This window comes from Sceloporus undulatus, chromosome 5, assembly GCF_019175285.1.
Source record: "Sceloporus undulatus isolate JIND9_A2432 ecotype Alabama chromosome 5, SceUnd_v1.1, whole genome shotgun sequence".
NCBI lineage: Eukaryota > Metazoa > Chordata > Lepidosauria > Squamata > Phrynosomatidae > Sceloporus > Sceloporus undulatus.
In genome coordinates this window covers 180,815,114-180,835,307 of record NC_056526.1, presented here as the reverse complement: position 1 = coordinate 180,835,307, position 20,194 = coordinate 180,815,114, and the positions used below count along the sequence as shown (strand labels likewise).

Here is a 20,194-nt window from a genome sequence, read left to right as displayed (position 1 = left end):
TTTCCCTTTACAAGGTCTTTCGCCTTCTCTGCCAAAGAGTGCTAGTGCATCACAAAACTATAAATCCCAGGATTCTCTAGGATGGAGCCATAGCAGTTAAAATCATGTCAAACTACATTATATCTGCAGTGCAGATGCACCTTTACTCTCCAGGAAGCAGAGTAGGAGAAGATCTCTAGAATAATCACTCATTACTTCATTTAAGATTCCTTCTCCATGTTGCACAGAGGATGCACTGTCTTAGGATAAAGTGTCAAGCCTGAAATAGTTCCAAGGAACTAAAGCACTGGATTCCACAGAGATCTGGGAAGAAACAGACTGTTTCTTTGACTCTGCACATGATCACCTCTTAAAGGTTTAGGCAGTTTGCACATTCTTTGTAAAAAGGTAAGGTATGAGTGAATAAAATTCATGAATACTGCAGCATTTGTCCCTTGCAAGTTGCATAAGGTGACATTAAATATCAGTTTCAAACAGTGCCAGACTTGCCCATCCCTGGATAACATATCTGAACATGCAACTTGCTTCCACTGAAACATCGCTGGGATGAGATTGGCATTGAGCAATATGGCAGCTCTTTTTCATGGGAAGAATATACAATAGCATGCAAATCATCACTAGATGGTATAAAGCAGAAAGGTTCTAGCTTGTCTGGACATATGGGGACATCTAGCTTTTTTTTTGTTAAGTTTTGTTAAGTTTTTGTTAAGTTAAGAAAATGACTTTTGTATACAGTGTGACCAAACACAGCTTATTAAAAGACCTGGGTTCAAAATTATGCTCAGTCATTCAAGTTCATCAAATAACCTTAGTTCTGTTACTATTCTCTGTATAAGCTACCCCCAGGGCTGTGTGTAGGTAAAACAGGAGGGAAAGAAACACATACAACACTTTGAAGTTCCTAAATAATGAACTATACATAGTCTCAATATATCTGGAGTTAAGAGCCAAGGTATTTGGGCAGTCTTGTGTTTGCATGTCTTTCTCTTTTCATCATGATACCACACTAAATTACATTGACCGGACAAGCCACTTACTTTATCAGCAGCTGGTTCATCCAGCCTCTGCTGCTCGGAACACAAGCGACAAACTTTTGCCATTAACTCATAAGGATGAACAAAAAGCCGAGAGCTGAGCAAGAAGGTAAATATATATGTTCTCTGTAGGTAAGAAAGAAAAAGAAGATATACTTCTTACTTCACAGATGTGTGTTTGTGTTTTATCAAGCTGAGGACAATTTGTTGTGTTATTTTGGGAGAGCACCCAATACTGCAGAGGCAAGCATTAAAGCTCAATTATACCAAATGTCATTGTTTTCAGAATCCACTTTTGGACATTCTAGTTATGCAAGGCTAGAACAACAGACAGGGCAGGGCACATCACTCAGCTGAGTGCCGACAATCCTTGTGCAACAGAAGAATAAGCAGGTACTCAGTACCTAAGAACTGCTTACTATGCAATATCAGAACTTTTTCAGAATTAGCAATTGGAATTAGAGCTTTAGATTTCAACACAGGCACACCTACAGAAGAAATGCAGTGTCTCTGTATCAGAGCATTTGGCAGGCAATTTTATAGTATGAAAATGTTACACAGTGATTAGACAGAACACTAAACTAGACAAGCATGAAGCGTAATGAGCAACTGATTCTTTAGTATAAAACTGATCATCCCTAAACTTTAATGAAATAGACCCATGAACATTTTGATTTTGCATTTCAGTTTTACTCCTCAGTGTACAAACTGTAAGTATAAACTGCAACGTCTCTGAAAACTACAATCTATACAAGTGTGGGATTTTTCCAATTTGTGGCCCTCTGGATGTCACTGGACTGCATTTTCCATCAGCATAAGCCAACCATCATGCCCACCACTGCCATAGCTGAGGTTTTCACATCCAAATCAAATATATTGCTCTCTGCTACACTGAACAAGTCCATTAGCAGGCAGTTAGATAATCCAATCAAAGGTTCCTGCAAAAATAGATCCCAGAGTAGCCCTTGAGAAGCATTATGCCAAATTCCACATTTTTAATTCTCCAAATTATTTGTTATATGTTTTTGCCTGATGATACAAATGAAGACAAGAGAGTATTGCAGCCTTCTGTAACTTGGCACCTTTGAGACACAGGAGCCTATTCGGGATGCTGGGAGTTGAAGTAACAAATATCTGGAAGGCACCACATTGGGGGAGGCTGGTATAATATAACCCTTTCTGCAACTTTCCAGGATAGGATGTTTGTTGTTCTGTTAACCACCAGCAAGTCAATCATGAGATGGAAAATTCCAACAGGCTGTATAGTTTGTCTTCCTCATGTGGGTTTTCAACAAGGGTGTCATTCAGTTTATTACACAGCTTCAATGCACTGTCATGAATCAGCCATGAAAGACTGTGGGGAGTGTTTTGAAGCCATAACAAAGCAGGCTTATTTAGCTGAATAATGAATGTCAAAGGTGTTGTGTAAGTAATATATTCATATATTTATCACAATCAATTGCTCAGCAAGATCGACAACTCAGATCAAAGGGAGAAAGAATGGGAGATGACTCTCACTCTTGGCTTACATGTGACAAGTGCTGTGAGTGGATGTAAACAACTTCATTACACAGTTATGCTGGCTAAGATTATGAGAGTTGCAAATCAACAATATCTGGAAGGCCAGAAATACCCTATCCTTGTTCTTTGTGGATGAAACTCCCATATATGATAACATGTAGACTGTGTACAGTATGACCCCCATAGCTGCGAAACCTGCAGTTTCACATACCCATGTCTGAAAAATTATTCTCTCTAGGTGTTCCAGCGTGATTCTATGGTCAACTTCCAGCCCATGCATACCATAATCATGGTGGAGGAACTAGAAATGCCTAGAAAAGTGTTCTCTCTAGGCATTTCTGGGTCTTTCAGTGTCATTCTATGATATTCCTGGGCTGGAAGTCATTCAACTCATAGATACTAACAGGGTTCCCTATTATCCACAGTTTCAGGTATCCATGGAGGTGTTGTGTCTTGGTACATATCCCCCATGGATGCAGGGGTTATACTGTATGTCATAATGTGTGAGGAGTATACATTCATGTTTTGCACATGGACCTGGTATCTAGACATCCAGAAGTCATCCATAAATAAATGACATGGGACACTTGTTTTCTGGGTAGAAAATTGCCCAGGAGCCAACAGTCCCTTATTTTGAGCATTCTTCATTTGCATTTTGGAGGATATAACAAACAGCAGAAGACATCCACACTATTTCTTACCTTTTCCACAGTCCACACAATATAGTGAAAGAAATCTTTACCAGCCTCTGAAACTAAATGAGTGTGATTTGCCCAAGGGCACTGAGTAAGTTCCCATGATTGATTAGGAATTCAACCCTGGTCTCCAGAGTTGTAAACCAATGCTCTAACCACTATCCCATGCTGTCTCTGTCACACAGGGTTAGCAAACAGGAAAATACAGCAAAGAGTACTCTATGGGCCAGATGCTGAATTCCTTGGCAAGAAAAACAGCTGAAGACTGTGGCTGGTAGGCCACTATTCATCTTCTCTGCAGGAGAAGCCTTTCTCCACAATATGCACAATGCACCTTGCTGAGTTCCCCTTTCTTCCTATTCAGATGCCCAGTAGGCCAAGCCAATTGAATTTGCAAAGAGAGAGTAGACTTACATCGGGGTAGTAATCCACAGTAGGCACTAAGTGCTGGATGAGGGCTTCCAAAGATCCAGATAGCAAATTGTTGTCATTGTAACACAGCCCTTCACAGCTGTCCTCTTTTGACTGATACAGGTTCCGGTTGTAGCCACTGCTGTCGAACATAGCAGTAAAGGGAGGTGTCTGGGGCATATTTTCCTGAGAAGATAAAAGTAAGGAAACATAATTAAAACATAATTAAAAACAACTTAAAATGGAAATATTAAAATCAATGCAACAAAATAAAACAGTTTTAAAGGCAAAACTGAAGACATGACAATTCACAAGCTTCCTAAAGCAGCAAGATTTGGAAACTAAAACACAACTCTTCCAAATCTGAAAGCAGTACAATACAAGAGAATGTCTCTTCATGCCCATCAAGCTGGACATTGCATGTAAGACTATCCTCAGAAGGGACTCTGAAGTCCCTTGCAGCTAGGCAGGTCCATGACAAACATTAATGAAATGTGAACTTTTCAAATCAAGAAGAAGATAATCATACTCCCTGTAAAATTTTTCATCCTTTCAATTTGTCTCAACTGTTCATTTAGACTCAATTCAAATCACAACTTGAAGACGACATTTCATACACATGAATTTGCATGGGCAGCAATGGCCTTGCCCAAGGTTATGCAAACCAAGCAGACTTAACACATCACACACCCACTACACCCAACTGCATAAACAAGCTCTAAATACCAACACTATTCAATTTTGGATTTCCAAAGTCCATGGGTGGTGCTAGTTAATATAATCCAATTTTAGTGTCACTGGTTGAGCTTAACCAAGGAAGTATTCCAATGGTTTACAAAAACAAACAAGAAACACAGAAGTGCTAAATTCTTCACTGTTGATGGTACATTCAGCATGACCCCTTCATGTGCCTTTGGATCATCTCCCATAATCAACAAACAGTGTAAGGGAGTGCTAGTATTGTGTTAGGATTACCAAAGAAATCTGTAACTAGATAAAAGATGCAAAACAAGTTATTGCAACATTCTTCCTTGTGTTCCTATAAAGCAGCACTGTTTTGTTGTTTCCAACTGAACTCTTTCTTAGCAAAACCTTCAACTTTACAGCTATACATTTAGAGCAGAGGAGGGAATGGAATCATGATGCCCTCCAGATGTTGTTGGACTGCAACTACGAACAGCCACAGCCAGCCTAGCTAATGGTGAAGAATGCTTGGAGTTGCAGTCCAACAATATTTGGAGGGCTACACAATTCCCACTCTTCAGTTACAATTTGGTTTGTAGGTAATCTCCATTCAGGAATGAATTTTCAGAGGCTGCTACTCAGTAGTAGGGCATGCTTTTACACACACAGAGTTTTATTATTACTTAAGTGAGGTCATTGTGGTATAGCAATTTGAGTGTTGTGGTACTTTAAATGTTTAACACATCTGAGTTTTGTCACATCTGGGTTTTTGCTTTCAGACTAATAGATTTTCTGCTCTGGACTGAAATTGACTTTTTACACTGTCAAGGGGATGGCACTTTTCATCTCATACATCTCACTGCTTTCAATCCACAGTAGTGAGCATGACACTACTGTGTGAACAAGGAGGTAAAATTAGTAAGTAATTAAGTTCATTACAATGTGATGTTTGAATACACATCAAGAGGAACTGCTCGCATGTCTCTAAGTCTATCAGTTAAAATACTAGGTGTGGGCAATGACTCCAGATTTTAGGCAACAGGGTGGCATGCCTCTCTTAGTACAAGAGCATCCTAGAAAGAAGCAAACAATAGCACAGGTGGAGAAGCACAAAATGAAACCAAGAAAAATCACCATGATGAAAGCTAAAGTCCCAAACTGAAAACAGGCTAATCTCCCATGTCTACAACTCAAGCTTGGCATTTATATCAACATACACTGTGTGTCCTTGATCATAGCACCCAATGATTTTCATCATCTGACGATCAAATGAAATGCATTACATTAAAGTTAACAGCAGAATGCATTAAAGTTAACTACATTCATGGCTTAACTACATTAAAATTAAAATGAGAAGCAATACATTAAAATGGGAAAAAAATGAGGCAAAGCTTTAACTCAATGATGAAGGTCTTAGGTTCAGTCTCTGACATCTCCAGGTTGGGTTACAAAAGACTCAGTCTGAAATCCTGAAACTCCAATGGCATGTTGTTTTTTCCAAAGACTCAGCACACAGTGGGCCTATGGTATCCACTGGGATTTGGGTCCAGGAGCCATTGTGGATACCAAAATCCATGCATGCTCAAGTCCCATTTTAAAAAATGGCTTAGTAAAATGGTGTCCCTTGTATAAAATACCAAAATCATGCTTTCCTTTTTGGAATTTATATACTTTTGAATATTTTTAAGCCTTGTATAATTAAATCTGTGGATAAAGAATCTATGGATAACGAGGGCCTACTATATTGCCACAAGATACATTCAAAGTATGATAGGCTCAATTTAATCATCTTGCCCTCTATTGAGAGTTCAGGCTTGATTTACTCTAGAACCCAATCATTTATCTTTTTGTCAGTCCAGGTTATCCATAAAACTCTCTTCCGGTACCACATCCTAAATGTGGTGAATCTCCTCTTCTCAGCTTTCCTCACTATCCTGATTTCACACCGGTATACAGGTATTTTAAATACTATGGCATGAATTATTCTGATTTTGGTATTTAGTGATATATAGCTATCCTTCCAGAGTATTAGTCCTCTTCTGATTTCTTGACTACCATCTCCATCTCAATTAATGGCTGAACCAAGGTACACATTATCTTTAACTACTGTATATATTCATGTATAAGTCTAGAAATTTTAGTCAAAAATTGACCCCAAACAGCTGGGTGGACTTATCCATGGGTCAATGTAATTTTAACTGTCTTCCTTCTCTGTGTAGGATGGCAAAGGGTAAGAGCTTAGTTCATCCTGGTACACCCCAAAAGAAGAACCAAATCCTTTCAGCTCTTTCCACTGTGATGCTGCTTCTGGCCTTTTTGAATGCTTAGGTGGGGAAATGGCAGTGGTGGCACCTGTTTGGTGCTTCCCCTCAAAGAAATGCCAAGAGGAATCAGGCTTAGAAGGATCTGAATAAGACATTTCTGTATGAAGATAATAAACTTCATCCTTTACATCCTTTATTACATACCCCTAAGTTTTATCCTCAACTTATCCATGAGTCATATCAAAATCCATAATTTTGGCCTCAAAACTTGCCCTCGACTTATACGTGAGGTTGACTTATAGTCGAGTATATATGGTATTTTGATGTCTTCATGATCCATTTTAAAGTGATATAAACCATCTGTGGTCATTATTATTGTCTTCTTAATGCACAACTGTAATGTTGTTTTTGCACTTTCTTTCTTAACTTTTAATCGGTAGTCAACTCTCCAAATCCCCCAGCCAGCTGAACTTGGCTACTGGCCACAGTGGCCAAAGGCATTGTATTTATACACGTTCTCACATATACAAATATATAGACACATCCCACAGCTTAGACTCCTCTGAGCAATTAGGAAAGAAATCCAAACTGCAGCAGCAATTCATACAGCCAAGCTGTTGCAGTCTGGGTGCTGGCACACTGCGCGTGTGTGAACCCGTAACAAGTCTAAGCACTCCACCCCCCAGTCATCATTGAAGTGCAGATGCCATGGCTTCTCTTTCTCTATTGTGTGCCAAGTCCTCCAGGGATCTTGGTTGTGAGGAGGAGGGGAACTTCTCCTTTTTTAAAAAAATGAAATAAATAAATGCAGGCTTTGGAAATAAATGCAAGATTCGGTGCACGCTTCCCTGGGAAAACATCTGATTTTGAAGGAGAAGTGGCAATAGAAGACAGCCTGTGGATAAGTAGCTTCTCTTGCCCTCTCCATCTGTGCATTCTCCAACAAAGCAATTCTTCAGAAAGAGAAGCTATTAAGTTATTAGCTGGATTCCTGGGGACAAAAAAAAAAGGGGGGGGGGGAATGGAACCGCATGTAGAGAGCCAAAGCCTGGCTTGCTTCTGGCAGCAGGTCAGGACAATGAAGGCATTCAAATCCTACACAAGACTAGAGGATTCAGTGAGTAAACAATAAGAGAAAACAAAACTTGCTGCTCATGGAGTGGCATAGGGGAGGGAGAAAAGAGGGAAAAGACACACTGAGCAGAGCCTCCCTGGCCTACATGACCCCCTTGCTAATCCTTCTTTTCAAGAGCCAAAGGAGATTTGCATCAAAATAAGAGAGGGCAGCCGGCTCAGCATCTGAAAAGTCACATCCATCACCCAGAGCAGCTGTTCAACCAGAGGACTGGATTTCTCCCCAGCACAAAAAAGTCAGGAGGGGGTGAAGGGAAAGAATAAGAGAGGTCCACGTGCCAAAGCAGAAGGGAGAAAGGAGAGGGGGCAGACTTCTGTGGAACAAGGAGCAGTTAGGACAGGAACCCAGCAGGTGAAAGGCACTAAGAGAATGCCACATGTCGCCTTGGTGGGATAAAAGATGCACAGAAGGAGAAGGGGGTAAAATGCCCTCATCCTGTCTTCAACATTTATCATTACCAATGGAAGAGGAGAAAGAAAAAGAGATGTTCAAGGGAAGAGGCAACTAGAATTTTATCACTTCATGAGAACCAATAGGTTGCCTTCTTCCAAGAGTTTATTAAACAAACTTCCAGAATCCCAAGTCAGTACGGCCAGTGAGTTTTAGTTTGCAGTCCAAAAAAGTACCATGGCAAAGCTCTGTTTCCCATCACTATTTCTGTTTGCCTTACAGAAGCCTAAGCAAAAGCACACAACAAATATCTTCCCACTGATATTTCATCTCCATACTACACTTTGCAGCCAGTGGAACTCCTATGGACTCCCTTTCTTATATCACCAATAAAACTATTCTGTAATAAATTCTGGAACAAATCAAAACATAGTTTTTGTGGGTTTTTCAGGCTATTTGGCCATGTTCTAGAAGAGTTTATTCCTGATGCTTATGCTGGCGAAACACCAGGAATAAACTCTTCTAGAACATGGCCACATAGCCCAAAAAACCCACAAAATACTATGGATGCCAGCCATGAAAGCCTTTGACTTCACAAATCAAAACACCTAACCATACACAGGATTTTCAGCTTGCTTTCAGCCTCAAGGTCATATCCCAAATTACATAAAACGGATGCAGTGGCTCAGTGGTTAAGATGCCGACTCTAACAACTGCAAGCCGGGAGATTCGAGGCCCAGCCACCATGTGACGGAGTGAGCTCCCACCACTAGTGCCAATTTCTGCCAAGCTAGCAGTTTGAAAGCATGCAAATGCAAGTAGATAAATAGGTGCCATTTTGGTGGGAAGGTAACAGTGTTCAGTGCAGTCACACTGGCCACATGACCACTGGAGTCATCTTTAACAATGCTAGCTCCCTCAGATAAGTAATGGAGATGAGCACTGCCCTCCACAGTTAGACACAACCTGACAACCTTGTCAAAGAGAAGCCTTTACTTTTAAAGGGAAAGCCAGTGGTCAAGAAAAAGAAATCTAAATCCCCCTTGAGCATTTGGAACTAGCATTGTAGGGACATTTCAGGGACAGAATTTTCAGGTGTGCACTGGTATTAATTTACTCATTTGATTATAATCCCACTTTCTCCTAAAACTGGGACTCAAGGTAGCTCACCACAAGATTAAACACAACCACAGATAAAAACTCAAAGACGTTATGAAATCAAAATACAATGAAGTTATAGTATTAAAAGAAAACGGAATTAAAACAGCTTAAAAACAAAATGCAAAAAGTAGCGCACTGTCTCAATAATAGCCCTTGCCTCAGCAAGCAATCAACAAGGCTGCCCAAATAAAAAGATCTTTGCCTGGTTGTGGAAAAACAATGGGGAAGGAAGCCATTTTAACCTTCTTTAGAAGCAAGTTCTAAAGCAGAAACCAGCTGCCACGATGGCCACCTCTTTTCTTATTGTTTTAATGCTGTTGTTGTTTTGTTTCTTTTATGCTGATCTTCTATTCTATTCTATTCTATTCTTATCTCACTAAATGTACTTCCAAGAGTGGTGGAACAGAGAGAAGGGTCTTCTGCCCTGAAGATCTCAAAACCCTGGCAAGTTTTCCATGGGAGAATATTGTCCTTCAACTAGGCTGGTGGCTTTGGCATACTCACAAAAGTTTCCAGATTGCATCTGAGTAAGGCTCACACAATGCAAAGAGGAAAACTGTTTTCTTGCAGATGTCTGGGCTGTACCTATGAATACTGGGTTTATTAAGTATGGCTTCACTCCCTCCTCATGCATTAATGGATTGCATGAGGCACTCTTCAAAACAGGGCAGCTGTCAGTGGTGAATCAAAATCAGCTTCCACAGGCAGTCTCGGTTGTGGCCGCCTGGTCTGTCCCCCAATTTAATTCTGCATCTGCCTGTGCATTGGAGTGGAAGGTGAGAGATGATGGTGAGATGTTGTTAGACACCACACTCACAGGTCTTCTTGCTGAATAAGACATTTTATATGTCACCCAAATGACAAAGTTAATAGGAAATATAGGAAATATATATTCTATATATATAGGTCATCTGTCAACAGCCTCATATAACACAGAATAGCAGAACAATGTTCAAAGGTCTTCAATTTATTATTCTAGTCAGGGTCCCCCTTCAAACACATCTGAATCAAGACTTCACAATGGATAAATAATTACACTGAGCAACTGTGCTGGTTTTATAAATGAAAAATCCAGCCACAGAGGAAACTCAGCCACTAGCAGCTGGTGCCTTTCATATTGGTGCAGTGGCAAATCTAAATTTGGGTTTTAGTCCAAATTTTAAAGGAGAAATCCAATATGCTGATGCTCCAGGCAAGGAAGATGGTTTTTACAAAGAGAACAGAAAATGGGATGGAACCTGAGAAGATGCCAGTGGAAAACTGAGCAAAAGGTCCACTGATGGAGGTGGGGCTTCAATATCATGCACAGCTCTTCCCCCTACCCCACAGACAATGGATACAGAATACATTATGGAAATAAAACATTTTTGTTACTTAATTATCATAATTTGTGTCATGGAAGCCATCTTTTCTCATTTTCTGCAAGGGAATTCTCCTTTGTGGAATTCCTTGGACATTCAGGCATGTTAAAAGACACCTTTCAGATAATAAACACATAGGATAAAGTTACGTCCTACTGATTTCAGATGGTCTGCTATGAGTAACTGTACCTAAGCAGGATCAGATTTCTTTTCACAAACTTAAAAGCTTTATCTCTCCTCCCCTCTCCCTGTTTTCTTCAGAGAGATCTTTGGTGCTCAAACTAGATAAATTTCCTTAAAATGCATTCCATCTCCACCTGCTTTTTTTTTAAGTGAACATTTTCAAGAATGGAATGTGTTAACACCCTGAAATTCAGCCACTGTGGCATAAAGCATAGATTAGCAGACAAGTAATTATGAAAGTACTGAAATATAATGGTCCATCAAAGACAATGAAAAAAAATCTCTGCCTGCTGCTCAAGCTCTTTTCAAGGAAGCCAGGTGATTTATGGAATGAATTAATTTGAAAAGCATACACAATAGACTTAGACTAGCCAAAGCAAGCAATTAAAACCCACACTTTCTCTATGCAGGAGGCACCATTTGAGGCAAACACTGCTTTTTCAAATCATTATTTATGATCAAGCAGCTGGAAGAAAAAAAGAAGTACTTCCAGACAACAGTCCATGATGAAGACAGGATAGAGGTAAGCATCTTCTTGCTAGTTCACATCTGGATTCTCTGCCCACTCCCGCTCTTTTCTACCTGTCCTAATCAAGCTATTTCAAACGTTGCTGCTTCTGTTTTAGTTTTTGTTGTTTTAAATGCAAATTCTCATAGATGCATAGTCAAAAATAAGCTCCAGTTGAAATAAATGGGACCTACTCCAAGCAGCCATCCAGGTGCTGAACCCTGATGCAGACAAAAGTTCAGCACCAGGACAGCAGCCATACAAACCAAGAGTGGCCATAAAACTGAACGGATTAACAGCCCTGTGGCAACAGAACCACTAGACACTTTTGCTCTCTGGTAAATTGGCATTGGATTGCAGTCTTAGAAAGCATGTGTCTAAATCCATGAGAGTCTTAACTCTGCATGCAGCATTACAGATTCACTCTCCCACAACTCTGATTAAATGTGGAAAGCTTGAAGCTCTTGCCAACCTGCTGCCAGCTGGACAACTACTGCAAGTATAATGGCCTTGCTAGACCAAAAGTCTTAACTCTGTATAACATAGCTCCACATGCCAGATAGGCCATAAAATCTCAATTCAGATGTGTAGTACTAAATGCCACAACAAATATGGATCTCAAAGCCTGCTACATTTACCAAAAGGTCACTGAGTAAGCCTTGTCTATCAGAGGACTATAACTAACCAACTAATGTTTTCATGACTGGTCCCAAACAATGAGGAGTGGACAGCCTGCAGTCTTGAGGGGTGCATGCTGGCCTTTGGTTGAATTTCGTACAGTTGCCAAAGAGCCCAGAAAGAAAGGGGAGTCAAAAAGGAAGAATACAATGAGGTAGAGGCAAAATGGGCCAAGGATTACTTTCTCCAACAAACAGCCATCTGTCTTTCAACAAGCTGCCTGCTGGTTGAAGAGCAACCAATGTGGGCAAGGCTATCTCCTGCCCTTCAGCCTCTTGCCCTGAGTATAAGTTACACATCAGGACTATCAGATGTTGTGGCATATTCACTTCTTTAAGAGTGATTCATAATTTTTCATGATCTATACAATCAAATGCTTTACTATAGTTTATAGAGCACAGGCTGGTTTTGTTTTGAAACTCCTTAGGATGTTCCATTATTCAGTATGGCCTGTTACAGACTGCCAAAATAAAGCTGCTTCAGGTCTCTTTGGAAATATGCTGTTTAAATGATGCATGGGTCCTACGAGTCCGGAGGTCATGTCAAAGTCACACTCCATTCCTAAGCACTGGAGTGCAGCTTTGGTGCAGCTTCCGGATTCATAGGATGCATGCATCATTTAAACAGCATACCTCCAAAGAGACCCGAAGCAGCTTTATTTTGGCAGTCTGTATGTTTGCAATATGATCCCTAATGCCTCTTCCCTTCCTGATCCCCACTTGGACCTCTGGCAATTCTTGCTCCATATATGGTAAGGGTCTTTTTTGTAGAATTATAAGCCTCATCTTGTTGGCATGAAAAATTAATGCAATGGTCCAGTGATTAATGCAGTTCTTGGTCTCTCCTTTCTTGGGTATTGGTTACACTGGGTGTTTCCAGTATGTAAGCCATTGTTTTGTTTTCCAAATTGCCGTCAGTATTATGAAGTGCAAAGATATAAAACAGAACACTAAACTTACAATCATCCAAGCCATAATATTTTCCATCACCACGTAGGGATGCAAGAGCTAGACAGTAAAGAAAGCCGACAGAAAGAAAATCAATTCATTTGTTATGTGGTGGCAGAGGAGAGTGCTAAGGATACCATGGACTTCAAGAAAGACAAACAAATGGGTCCTAGAACAGACCAAGACAGAAATCTCCCTGGAAGCTAAGTTGAGACTGTCATACTTTGAAAGCTTGCAACATGTATAATGTGCATTTGGGTTGGCCCAATAAAGGTATCACTGTTTTGTGGCTTTTGGATGATACTGTACTATACTTTGGGCATGAGAAGGCAGGCCTCATTGGAAAAGTCAATATTGCTGGGCAAGGTGGAGGACAGTAGGAAGGAGGAAGACGACATACCAGATGGATAGGCTCAATCAAGGAGGCCACGGCCCTGAGCCTACAGTACCTGAGCAGCGCAGTTGAAGACAAGGGGTCTTGGAGATGTCTCATCCAAAGGGTCACCTTGAGTTGTGGTTGACTCGAAGGCAGTTAACAACAACATTTATGAGCAGTGGGTTCACAGAGTTCAGGAACTGTAGGAACACAGAGACCCAAATTTTCCTTGCCTAGTGGAATCTCATGTGATTATACTGATGTTAATTTCTTCCAGTGGAATTTAGCTAAAGGAAGGGACAGACGGGAAAGAGAATAGTTACACTACCCGCCTTCTGTTGCCAGATTACTTCAGCTGCCAGCAATTCTCATGCTGAACAGAAGGTGGAACCTGACTCTAAGCCCTTGGATAAAAGTCTGGATATTTCAAACAATCACACCTACAAAGTCAACAGATTAAGCAAGGTATTTCAATAACACAGAAGAGGCACGATGTATGGCAAAGAGAATGCTCACCCCCACATAGGTTAAAAGAGAGGGAGGTATTAATGTTAGTGGTGGAGGGAATAGGAAGATGCTTTTAAGATGAGTAAGTGTTTTTTAACTTTTCACCTCTTTATTCAGACATACTTGAGGCATGCACACCCACACATTTTACGGGGACATTAGAACAACATTCTTTAGACTAAGCAGAATAGGGCTGAGTCACTTGGTTGTTTTGCAAAATGTCTCAGGATTTTGCCTATTTTTACATTAGGCTAGACAGAAAGAAATAGAGAGAAAGAGGGAAAGGGAGGAATATACAAAATATACAGTCATGTACTAACATCTTTCTTGTTACAATTTTTTTCTACAGTGCAAGTTGTCAAGAAAAAGAATGCAAGGGGATCTTGTAGCAGCTTTGAGACTATCTGCGATAAAGAAGTTGGCAGCATAAGCTACTTTTGACATAGAGGCTGTGCAGACCACCCCAAAGGGGTGGCCGGCAGCTGCCTCCAGCTGTAATGGATTGGGGCTGTGGCAACCGCATGCTGCAGCCACAATCTGACCTTTGCAGGGCACAAAAAGGAGCCACTTTTTGTGGCTCCTTTTTGTGTCCTGCAAAGGGCATGATAGTTGTGGCGCCTTGGCTTTAAAGTGTTCCTTTGGCCCTGCATCTTGAAGACACAGCGCTAGAGGAGCACCATGATGCCACACACCATGTGGTGCAGCATGCAGCATCACACTGTCCTGGGGGTGGCACCAGTCCATGTGTCATATGGACGCCATGCCCAGACTCCACCCCAAGGCCGGCTTTTCCTGCCAGTATGCACAACCCCTAGGTCCACTTTATCGGATGGATGGAAATACATCTGATGAAATAGACTTCAATTTAGGAAATGCCTGCCTGCATTTCCTAAGTAGACTTATCCTACCAACTTCTTTCTTGCAGATAGCCTCAAAGTGCTACAAGATTTCTCTGCATACTGATCCAGACTAACACAGATATGTCTTTGAATAAAAAGAATATCTTAATAACAGCATTGTCACAGCTAGAGATAGACACTTTCTTCCCATTCTGCATTATTACATAAACTGATGAAGGACAAACTTTTCAGCTGTGTGCCATCAGTCACCAAAGCAGATATAGTAATGCCACTCCAGTGTAAACCACAGTACAAAAGCCAGACCACTGCACCTCAGTGATGTTTTGTCTCATCTATTGAACCAAAGAGTCTACAGCAGTGTAGCCTGGGGAAACTAGGAAGAAGAGATGAGACAGTCAACCTTGTCAGTTCTTCAACTTCAGCTGGGATGGACCATTTCTCACATTTTACATTTAACAGTTAAAAAGTGCCAAGCATAGATATATGGCTCTTGGCCATCCAGCATGCCAACAGACACTCTGTCCTATGTCCCCAGATCTGAATAAAATGTCACATTTTAAGCTAAATGTTACAGCTGGGCTACCCAATTCTTAAATACCATTTTCTGACCATTGCTATCCTGTTCTTTAAACATGGACAGAAAAGAGTAAAACCAGAGGCAGGTCCCATCCATATTAATTTCTGCCAATTATATATTAGCATTAGGGAAGGAGAGGCAGATTTATTGTCATCTGCCTACAAAAGACTACTGTCCTCTTAATAGCACTACAGCAATGTCTCAACAGGTCTTACTGGAAGAACAACATGGACTGAATGTTTTTCTGTTATGCACCAGTTAACAGAACAAGGAACTCTTCCAGTACACAGCAAGTAAGACTACAGCCCAGAAGGAAAGAAAGTATAAAAAGAGGTAAAAAGGAATTCATACTGTTAATATGCATATCCAATAATTATTTCCATTCTTCTCTATAATGACACCCTTCCTCTGGATTAGCCCCAGTATAATTCTTTGCTGTTATTTATTAAAAGTGTGTCCTGCAATCTGGAAAACCACTGGGAAAACTCACAGGGAACAGTTACTATTGCCTCCAGTACTTCTAGTACTCACTGTGAAAAGAGTAGAATCAAAGCAAGACACTATCAAGGCCTGTGTAACTCAGGCTGTGGTACCCATTTCCAAGCACCACACACCAATGCAAAACAACAGCTTCACACAGAAGCAGGCATGATGCAGTTGTTGCTTTTGTTGTTGTTGTTGTGTGCCCAAGTCGATTCCAATTTATGGCAACCCTAAGGTGACTCTATCACATGGTTTTCTTGGCAAGATTTATTCAGAGGGACTTTTGCCTTGCCTTCTTCTAAGGCTGAGAGAGTGTGGCTACAAAGACAAATAAATGGGTTTAAGAGCAAATCAAGTCTGAACTCTCTCTAAAAGCCACAGTTATTAAACCAAGACTGTTGTACTTTAGACATAAGAAATTTTTTTTACTCATTAGAAATGACAATAATACTTGGTCAGGTGGAAAGCAATAGGAAAACAGGAAGACTGCGTTCCATATGGATTGACTCAACCGAGTAAGGCACAGCCCTGAATATGCAAGACTTGAGCAGAGTTGTTAATTATGATGTTTTGGAGTCTCTCATTTGTAAGTTGCCAATAAGTCAAAGCCAACTTGGAGATAAATTAACAACAACAATAGCTCTCCACACAGCTGGGACTGCCTTTCACTCTGGGCTCAGTAAAGGCCCTGAACTACTCAGATGTTTACATGACTCTTCACCAAAAAGGAATAAAATAAATTATTCCATTTTCTATTTTGCATGAAGAGAAAGTGCTTTACCCCTACACCTGTCTCTCTCAAAGCAAATGCACATCTAACAGAGCCATCACACATTCTTGTTCCCTGTAGCAATTTGTGAAATTTTTATGCAGCCCTTCTCTGAGGAATGCAGAGTTTTTACACAGTCCTTTCCCCTCACCTCCATGACATCTTTGAAGCAACCCTGTGTAGTACGCAAGGCTGACTGGACAGGTAAGAAAATTCATGACAGATTTGCCTTAGGATCACCATATGTCAGAAACAACATGAAGGCACACAACAATAACAATGTGCCTTGAAGTCAGCTGTTGTCTTATGGCAACCCCATGAATTTCATAGGGTTTTGTTAAGCAAGGAAGACTCCTGATATTCATTGCCAGTCTCCCATCCAAGTATCATACTCTGTAATGCAATATTGACCATCTAGTGATAATCATAGCCACTTGAAACATCTTAGTTGTGTCCATACAAAATATGAATTGATAAACAAGCTTTGAATCAAGGTCTCTCCCTCTTTAAAGCAGTTTTCCTCGTGCTGATCAGTAACTGTGTAACACAGCCATATATAAACCATTACACAGTGTCTTTGGAGAGGAAGGAACGAGTCACTGGTTCATATCTGAGTCCTGCTTGTCAGCTCACCATCCTATGATCAAAACAAGCATAGGTCAGAATCCTCCTTCCCTCCCTGTGCACACCAGAAATTCTCTTCCAATTAGCTTTCTTCATTTACATCTCATCCAGTCCTAAATTTAGAGGAGTTAGCAACAAACACACACTAAGAGAAGGGGGATGTTTCTGTCTTGTCTCCACGCTTGGCAACCAGAACCAAAACAAACCACTAACACATATAGATGGGGAATGGAAGAATCAGTGTAAACTCAATCTACAGAAGCAGGAAATCCACCAGCCATGCCAAAGCAAATCTAAACCTGCCACCTCTGCAGTTTCATTTCTTGGCAATCCCTTTTCAATTCTCTGCAGTTGTTTGGACCACACACACACACACACAGGGAAAGAGAATCATCTGCTGGGAATTCATCATGAGTGCAAATGGAGTGGAGCCATCAGAGGAAAACTTGGGAGCAAAAGCCCTGGGTCCCAAAAACAGCACATCTGTCCCACCTCCTTCTGCCCAGTCCCAAAACCAAGAAATCTAAAATAGCCTAATGATACACAGCATGGATTCTTTATCCACAGATTCAAGCATCCATGGCTTAAAATATTTTTAGAATCTATACATTCCAAAAAGCAAACCTTGATTTTGCATTTTACATAAGGGACACCATTTTAATGTGTCATTGTATTTAATGGGACTTGTGTATCCATGTATTTTGGTACCCATGAGGTCCTGGAACCAAACCTCAGTGGATACCAAGGGCTCACTGTACTACAATAGAATCCTAATTCAGATTAAGACTAAACTAGAAAGGAAATGGCAATGTGACACAGAAATCTGAGATCCTAGATTCACTGATTATTCTAACTGGACTGTACAGGAGGACATACTTTAAGAGCAGCCCAGCTGGATGAGACCAAACTCCTTCTAAGCTACTACATCCAACATAAACCCCAGAAATACCTCAAGGACAGGAACTCCAATAGGTCCAGAGGTCCATTTTCTGCCCCTGCATACCCTCCATGGGATGCACAAACAACTAAAAATACTTTAAAAATTGGGAAGGGGACTTGAAATGGCCATAAATCCAGTTGTGTTTTGGCAAAACTGACATTTTTAATATCAAACAAAGCATGTAAACTGGAATGGTAATTTAGCCTTCAGAAAAAGGGCAGTTTGGGATACAAGAAGGGCTAGAAAAACATCATGGAAAGAAATGATGTACTTTGCCCATCTCTACTCTAGACTCCAGACTCTCCACAGCCAGAGAGTAGAAGAAACAGCCTCTTTCTTTGTATGCGTTTGATATATAACAGCCACATTGGGCCCTTGATATCTTCTGGGGTTTGGTTCCAGGACCCGCACGGATACCAAAATCCATGGATGCTCAAGTCCCATGAAATGCAACAGAATGGTAAAAAGGTGTCCCTTATATAAAATGGCAAATATCAAAGTTTGTTTCTTGGAATGTATACATATTTTAATATCCTCAAGCCATGGATAGTTGAACCCATGGATAATAAACCCATGTATATTGCCCCAAAGCATGGATGTTATCTTTAACCATCATAACTAATAACTAATGATGGATTATTATCCATCATGAATTCCTCCAATTTTGATGTCAAGCAAGCTTTCAAGAACAACAACCAGACAATATTTAAAAGCCAGGGTGCACTGAAGCGCTTGAGAGGTTCAGGTTGCGACCTGGACATTTAAAAGGTCTATTCTGTAAATAAACAGAATTCACCTCTCAATGAATGGGGATCAGGTTGCAAGTCTACTCCAGTCTGGTTCTTCCCCCAAGTACCATCTAAAACACATAGTAAGTGCATTTCAGCCCCCATGACTCAAGGAAGGGGATTGTTTGGCTGTCTGTAAAGTCACCTGTGAAGAGGATCTAAACCACTCACATCCCCCAGTGACTCCCATTGGGACATCAGCTCTTGATCTCTTATCAGTTCCTTGCTCAAAAAGGCTGCCTTTTGCAAATGTAAGTCAGATTCCTTCTGGGTTCTGGTTAGACCTCTAGGTCTCCTCTTCCCTCCCCCATTCTTGGGGCTGTTTCCACTCCTAAGGCAAACGTATCAAGGTGTTGGCAAGTTCCTTCAGAGGGGGTTTGCCATTGTCATCCTCCGAGGCTGAGAGAGTGTGACTTGACCGAGGTCACCCAGTGGGTTTACAGTGCTATATTCCACTATAGGAGTCTAGGGACTCCTGGACTTTATAGTTTTGTGAGGCACTAGAGCTCTGGAATCATAACGCTACAGAAGGGTCTCTGTGACCAGACACTTCCACCACAAACCCTTTGACAGGGTGGCCAGCGTGTCCTCAATGCAAAGGAGCATCGGAAAAAATGGAGGACAATGTAGGACTTGACCCAACTACAAGCTATAAACCCCCTCCTATAAAGATCAACCCATGCTTCCAAATGCACCTTTTGGAATGGCTCCTGGGCTGGAGGAGGAAATGGAGGACACGTCCGGGGAAAAGAGGACAGCGGGGGCTTACCTGCCTGCGACCCAACCGGTCCCTCCAAGCAAGGCTTCGCGGGAGACCTCCCGCCGGAGCGTGTAGACGAGCTCCTGTCGCGCTTCCAAAGCGAAAGGCACTTCCTGTCCAAGTGCAGCTGGGAAGCCACCCCTGAGTCCTTTCCCAGCCTCGGGGGCCCTCTCTAGCAAAGCTGCCAAAGGCAAAGCGATGCTGTTCTGACCAAAGGGCCGGGAGTCTTCCAAAGTCCCTGCGATCGCGCAGCACTAACAGCCTCCGCGGCTTCAGCGAAAGGACTAGTGAGTCTAGCAGCTGCAACCCCGCCCCCTGGTCCAGGTCCCTTGGCCCCGCCCCTCCCAAATTGGGCCACCAATCCCAGGCCGGGGGTGGGGCTTCTGGGGAAGAAGAGGCGGAGCACCAGGGAAGCCCATCCCAGCCAAGGGGGGGGTCTTTGTTGCTAGTGGTAGCTGCCCTCCAGTCAATCTCCACTTGACCATGATGGTGGTGGTGATGGTGTTTATGTCCTGCCTTCCTCCCTGTACAAGGAACT

The 20,194-nt window shown here is 41.5% G+C and overlaps 1 protein-coding gene across 4 annotated transcripts in view; it reads right to left on the bottom strand.

Moving 5' to 3' along the window:
• Window positions 1-19,932, bottom strand: part of RASGEF1B (RasGEF domain family member 1B) — a 40,617-nt gene extending 20,685 nt beyond the window's left edge. For 2 of the 4 annotated variants that reach the window (XM_042470047.1, XM_042470048.1), the window contains exons 1-3: window positions 19,666-19,932; window positions 3,665-3,847; window positions 1,038-1,160 (exon numbers count right to left, since the gene is read on the bottom strand). In XM_042470047.1, the coding sequence (XP_042325981.1) occupies window positions 1,038-1,160; window positions 3,665-3,841 (300 nt within the window). In that variant the 5' untranslated portion in view covers window positions 3,842-3,847; window positions 19,666-19,932. The remainder of the gene's footprint in view (window positions 1-1,037; window positions 1,161-3,664; window positions 3,848-19,665) is intronic. The other 2 variants (XM_042470045.1, XM_042470046.1) reach the window with 1 other exon arrangement.
• Between the last annotated feature and the right edge of the window lie 262 nt (window positions 19,933-20,194).